The sequence below is a fragment of the Petromyzon marinus genome, chromosome 32 (genome assembly GCF_048934315.1).
Source record: "Petromyzon marinus isolate PM22_M1 ecotype Great Lakes invasive population chromosome 32, UKy_Petmar_22M1.pri1.0, whole genome shotgun sequence".
Taxonomy (NCBI): domain Eukaryota; kingdom Metazoa; phylum Chordata; class Hyperoartia; order Petromyzontiformes; family Petromyzontidae; genus Petromyzon; species Petromyzon marinus.
Genome location: NC_133698.1, coordinates 11,263,306 through 11,269,943, shown reverse-complemented (window position 1 = coordinate 11,269,943; position 6,638 = coordinate 11,263,306). Strand labels below are relative to the sequence as shown.

Sequence of the window (6,638 nt, the reverse complement as noted above, 5' to 3'; positions counted from 1 at the left end):
TGGTTCAGGTATCTCTCGCCACTGATGATAGACGTGGCCCAGAATTGAACTCAGGTGGCCAGATTCACAGCACAGTGCGCTAACCGCTGCTCCACCACTCGCCCCCACCGCATAATACATTTACACACTGAGAGTTATAGAAATGTTCATTTGATGCATGCTTCAGAGACACGACAAGAAGAGTATTATGTAACAAACACCGTCATACAATTGCAATACGGATCAAACTGAGCAATAGTACGGTCCTGTTCAAGGCCGTAGCCATGGAGTCAACATTTGGGGGGACCAAATCTTCCAGGGGGTCTGGGAGTCCCCCCCCCCAGAAAAAAATCTAAATTTGAAAACGAATTTCCTGCCTAAAAAAATCACTAACACATAGGGTGGACTTTTAATTTATTTTTTACAATAATGTCTAATAGTGTATTGTATTACATTGCTCTGTTTTTTTTTACCTTTTCTTGTTTCATTGTATGTAATGGCAGAGATTAGGGATTAATAAAGTACAACCATAACCACAATCATATAAACATAATTCTATTTAAGAGCAATATATTGGGGGGGGGGGAGACATTTTGCGCATAATTGAATATTGGGGGGATGTGTCCCCCCAATATATACTATAATTACGGCCTTGGTCCTGTTAATTGACACTTCGCATTGTTAACGCATTGTAAATTATACGAACAAGCAATACATTAATGACCACATTTCATTAGCTGGTGGAATGTTAAGGCTCCAATTTCGTCACGAGTTCAAAACCACGATGCCAGAGCTGGGGTTGCGACACACCGGTTGTTGATACTCCATTCGTTTAGATTCTTAACAACAACAACAACACCACTATCAGTTTAACACGTAGGCTTTCGCGACAAATATTATTCATAATGGAGGTTATTGTCATTATGAAATAGATCAGTAATAAGTTGATTAGTACGTGTTTCCTCTACATCTTAAAATTACAAATCCTTCCGAGGAACCGCATACTAATTAACTGATTACTAATCTATTATATAATTACACCCACCCCCCTTCTCCACCTCTGAGCTCTGCATCTGATGGGTTCACAGTGATGACGTCGTCCTGCTGCTTTATATAAGACCTGAAGCAGGTGGATGGCTTCACTATTCTGGCAAATCGCCCGATGATGCTGGTTCATGTAATTAACAGCGAAACGTCGTTCTACTCAAATTGTAAAAGTTGTGGATTTACTCTCCAACACACCGGTGGCCTGAAGTAGTAACTAATTGGCGTTGTGTTTACGTGACAAATCTCTTACTAATAGGCTGTGTCGGGTGGTGGAGGGTTATGACACAACATTTATACTTAGACAATCTAACCCATAAAAATATCTATTATGAACAACACACATGCCAAATAACTCAGCGGATGTTTAATAGGCGACGTTTCGGGGTAGTGGAGCTTCTTCATAACTAGAGACATCGCGTAAGATTTTATTTCCTATTAAGGCCACAGTGTTATTGGCCAATGTATTTAGTTGTTGTTGGTGGTGGTGTTGGCACCACTGCCAACACAACAGCAGCAGCATCTTCCAAATAGGTTTTGTTAATAATCTCTGATTTTCGATTCCTCTATATATTGTATGTAACGGGCGTTACGTATGGGTTCAATTGTAGCCATGTCACTGACCCGATTGATATCTCCGTACCCGGCACACCACAGCCAGTATGCGTCTACCTTTGGCTGTGGCTACAATTACAGCCATGCGCCACCGACTCCCCAGTTTACCAGCGACCCGGAAAACACTCAGCGAGGCATCACGCCCTGGTTTACATCATCGCTACCAATTCACCAAGAAATATTTTTAAACCAAAAACAAATCGAATCGTGACTGCGAATCGTAACAATTTGTCGAATTGCTGGGAGGGTGAATAATTCCAACAACACTAACCATTTTATGTATATATACACACACAAATACATACTATATCATCCAAAGTATTGACTGTTTACCCGTGAAAGCCTCGCCCAGTCTTGTAACTCTTATTTTTTTTTCCAGGAAGATCATACTCGGGGTTGTTTATCGAGTTATTTTCACGATCGATTCTGCGAGTGGGAGGCAACTGGAGTGCCGGGCGACGCAAAAAAAAACCACCCAAACACTTTCGAGCGGATATAACACACCCCAAGTTGGCACGGGCATGACAACAACCCATGCGCTATATCCTGCCTTATCACGCGCACCGCCGGCCTGCTATTGCGGGTTGGGTGTCTCCACGCGCGCCACTCCACTTGCTTGGCGTGACGGTGCCATGTTCGGGTTTACGCGCGCGTCCGTAACGGTGGGTTGGTTTGGAGTTTCGCCAATCCGAACAACGCATTTAAAGTGTTGTTGTTATTGTTGGGAAAATAAATGGAAGGAACCGGAAAGAGGAGATGAAGAGCTAACAGAGAGTGGCTTGACTACGGCGTGAGAGATTTGGTGTCAGAAAGATGAGGCACCACTTGAGCATATTGGCACAAGACAGAGGAAAGTGGAAACAAATGACGAAATGTGGCAATGGACACCTGCAGGATATGTGCCCATGGATCGTGATGATGATGATGATGACGATCTCTGCGGGATCCACCGGCCCCGCTATCCACTCTCCCCTGGCCACGTGGCTCGCACGTAGTTCTGCGATGCAAGGTGGTGCACTGCTCACTGCAGCCGTTCACAATGGCAACGTGGTACAACGTCATCGTTCGGGGGCCCTTTTCTCTGCCAGAGTTCACGACGGACATTCCTTCGTCTCGGGGCAACAACAAAAAAAAACGGCGCCAGATCGCACGGATGAAAAAAAAACAAAATAACACGACAATTGCGAACGTAAAAAAAAAGCTAAAACCCGAAATAAAACAACGGGAAATAAGAACAACTAGACAAACTCCAAACCCGTCTGGCTGGGTGTCCTGTGGATCCCGACGCCCCGAGCTCGCCGCGTCTCCGTGAAATCCCCGGCTCCTCCGCGGTGACCCCGCAGGCTGCCGTGACCCCCGACATTCTCCACCTCGCCGCCCCGCTCCTCCCGCCACCGCCGACCCCGCTCCGAGTCCCCTGGGCCCCCCGCGCCGATCCACTCCTGCCCTGACGCCAGCCCCCCGGCATCGACCCAGCGCGCCCACCGATCCGGCCCCTGGCTCCGAGTGCTCGACGACGCCTCCGCCGCCGTCGTGCCGCCGTGGCCGCGGTTGCCGTGGCTGCCCCGCGGCCCCGGCGAGCCGCGAGGGCTCGCTTCCCGCCGACCGGCGAGCGACGAGCGGCGAGTGGATGCGACGCTCTGGGCACCGGACGCGGCGACGACGCCGCCGAGCCCGGCGCCGCTCGCGCGCTCTCCGAGGGGCCCCCGCGGCGATCCCCACGAGCCCCGCCACGTCTCGCCGGCCCTCGCCTCCGCGAGCTCTTCCGCGCGCAGGCCGTCGCGATGGTCCGCTCCGCGGGGCCACCCGGAGGCTGCGGGCCCGCGCTGCGGCTGAGAGGCGCCGGTGGGAAGTCCCTCTGGAGGGGTCGGGCCCTGCGGTGGCGGCGCGGGCAGCTCCTGCTGCTGCAGCTCCTGCTGCTGATGATGATGATGCTGATGATGCTCCTGTTGATGCTGCCGCGTGTGCGGATCGCCGTTGTCCTGAGCGACTGTGACGATTCCGCCGCCGCCGCTGAGGATTTTGCGTCGCATTTTCCGCTTCTTGACGTGCGCCCAGACGAGGGCGCACACGGTGGCGGTGAGGAGGAGGCCCGTGGCAAAGCCCACGGACGCCGGGGCCAGCGTGACCATGATCCACTCCATGACGCCTGGGCCAGAGGATGCGCGGTGCCAGGGAATGACATTGGCTTGCGGTAATAACGTTGTCGTCGTCATCAGCATCGTCGTTATCGTTATGGAAACTGGAGAAGTACGGTATCGCACATATCCTCCTTAGGATAATGCGTCAAAAATCATGATAATTACAATTTGAAGCTTTCGTGACTGCAGGAATCCATACCCTTTGGTTCTTTCGGTAAAGTCACGTAGGTAGAAAAAATAATAGATCTCGACATTTCGATTGCCACACGAGCAATCGGCCTAATCCCACCTGAGGACGATTGCTTGTGTGGCGATCAAAACGGCGTGATCTTCTGTTTTTTCTACCTACGTGACTTTCCCGAAAGAACCAAAGAGTATGCATAATAATAATGTGAATTATCATTGGTTTGACATGACAGTCATCAACAGTGTCAACGTGGAAATTATGTCATCATAATTGTCTCCATCGCCGCGTGATCAATGCAACGATTCAATGCTCGCGGTGGCTGGGTGGATCAGGGGTCAGGGGTCAGGTCACTGAGCCGGCACTGCTGAGATGCTGTGTACTCATCTGGTGCTTGCGTTCCGCAAGTGGAGCGACTTGATCACTCTCAGCGCAGTCAACAATTTAGTTTAACAACGTCGACTTTTCGCGACCAATATTATTCATAATAGGGGGGGGGGGGGGGTGGTGGTTAGTCAGATCGCGTAAATACAAATGCATCGATAACCCACCACCACCACCCGACCCAGGCAATCAGCAAGGTTTGTCACGTAAACAGAACGCGCCAATTAGTTACTTCTTCAGCACCACCGGTTGTATGTCGGAGAGTAAACCCGCAACTTTTTACAACAAACCTCTGATGACATAGCGTCAGCAAGATTTGATTAAAGGCCCAAGAAAACAATAGCCATTCAATTAAGCCCCACCGAGCTATATAGCTCTTCTTCAGAAGCGACCGGGCCATCACAAGCGATAGCTCGTACGAAGCGGCTTATCGTGTGGAAATTTATAGCAGCCAAATACTCTAGACGTACGTTTATTATAAATGTGGAGAGATTAAAGTGGATGATCACGGAGAAAAATTCACTCGACCACGAGGAGAGAGACACGCAATCTCCAAATATACAGCAGCAGGCGTCAGGGTTAGGGATCGAACCCACGCGCTCCTGCATACCAGGCGAGCTAGTTAGCATATCGCCACCGCAGCGCCCCAACAACAGAGGCAACGTTGTTAACAATTCCATCATCTCCGCCAAGAGCGTGCCACCTTCAGCCATCGCCCTTGTTACCCCCTTAGGCCACTCACCATTCTGTGGCACCGAGCTGGTGGGCGTCGTCGTCGTCGTAGCGACAGCGGTGGTGGTGGTGGTGGCGCGCGTGGTCGCAGCGGTGGTGGTTGTGGGAGGAGGGGTGGTGGTGGTAGTGGTTGTTGTTGTGGTGGTAGGTCTGGTCGTAGTGGTTGTAGTGGTGGTGGTAGGTCTAGTCGTAGTGGTTGTAGTGGTGGTGGAGGTAGGTCTGGTCGTAGTGGTTGTAGTGGTGGTGGTGGTGGTTGTTGTTGTGGTCGTGGTAGACGTTGTGGTTCTCAGAGTGCAGTCTGGAGGACACCTCGACGGATCTGTAGGGGCGATGGGAAGAAGTTGCGGATTTGAGGCGCAGAGCCAGCTGGTGCAGGAGCCTCACTCACTCGCTGATGACGCTCGCAGCGGTTTCACAGAAACCTCGTCGTGCCGTGACATTGAATTCCATCGTGAACATTTTTAAACAATCGATTAACTTGAATACATACAAAACCCCATTACATATAATATATATTAATAGAAATTTCATAGGTTATTACACAGGTGATTGGACGCATGTATTATGAGCTGAGGAATCAATCTGCAACACGCCCATTTGGTGATGCTGCTGATGTTGCGTTGGGAGTGGTTCCCAATCAGCAACAACAACAACAACTAACACACATTCGCCAATAACACCGTGGCCTTATTGGTCAGAGATGTATCAATACATCGGCACGAATCAATAATAACAACAACAACAACATATTTGTACACGTCACATATCTTGTCGGGTGGTCGAGGGTTCGTGACAACAAATTTGACGTAAAAAAAAATCTGCGACCACGGGGCACAAACCAAACACAGAACACACCCACGGACTCATTGCGTTCGCTTCGCGAAATCCCACATGTCGAGTTGAAACGACTCCTCGAGAACACCAACCCACACGCAACCCTACGCACAACCATTCTAACCGCTGTAGCCAATCAGATCCTGACACCACTGACCTTTATCCCTGACCCTAACCCGAGCGCGACCGACCTCTGACGCTTTGGCACTGCTCCTAGCACCGAATTCCTTTTTTTCGTTTCCCAGGTACGACATCTCCCTCCCTCTCTCACCCCTAAATGTCACTCTCTCCCCCCACTCTCCCGCCACCCCCTACTCGTCCCCACTCGCCCCCCCCCCCCTGCAAATCTCTCCCCCTCTCTCACCTTCTCCACTCCCCCCCCGCCTGCTCCTCCTCCTCCTCCTCTCACCTTCTCCACTCCCCACGTAGCAGAGGCAGAATCCGATGTCCGTGACGGTGGCGTCCGTGAGCAGCTGCAGCGTCACCTCCCTCTCCGGGGCGATGAACGTGCCCGGGGAGTTGTCGCCTGTCGCACAGACAGAGAGACACAGAGAGAGAGACAGAGATAGAGAGACACAGAGAGACACAGAGACAGAGACGCAGAGATACAGAGACAGACAGAGAGACAGAGAGACGGAGACACAAAGGCAGAGAGAGAGACAGAGACAGAGGCAGAGAGAGACAGAGAGAGACAGACACAGAGGGACAGAGACACAGAAAGACAG

At 51.0% G+C, this 6,638-nt stretch overlaps 1 protein-coding gene across 1 annotated transcript; it reads right to left on the bottom strand.

Annotated features, from left to right (window-relative positions):
* Positions 1–2,876: 2,876 nt before the first annotated feature.
* On the bottom strand, positions 2,877–6,419 carry LOC142929652 (uncharacterized). Its single transcript, XM_076071351.1, has 3 exons — positions 6,323–6,419; positions 5,090–5,398; positions 2,877–3,787 (listed from the first exon to the last, which is right to left on the bottom strand). Exon 3 carries the CDS (start codon positions 3,780–3,782, stop codon positions 2,877–2,879), a length of 906 nt encoding a protein of 301 aa, XP_075927466.1. The 5' UTR covers positions 3,783–3,787; positions 5,090–5,398; positions 6,323–6,419.
* Positions 6,420–6,638: the final 219 nt, after the last annotated feature.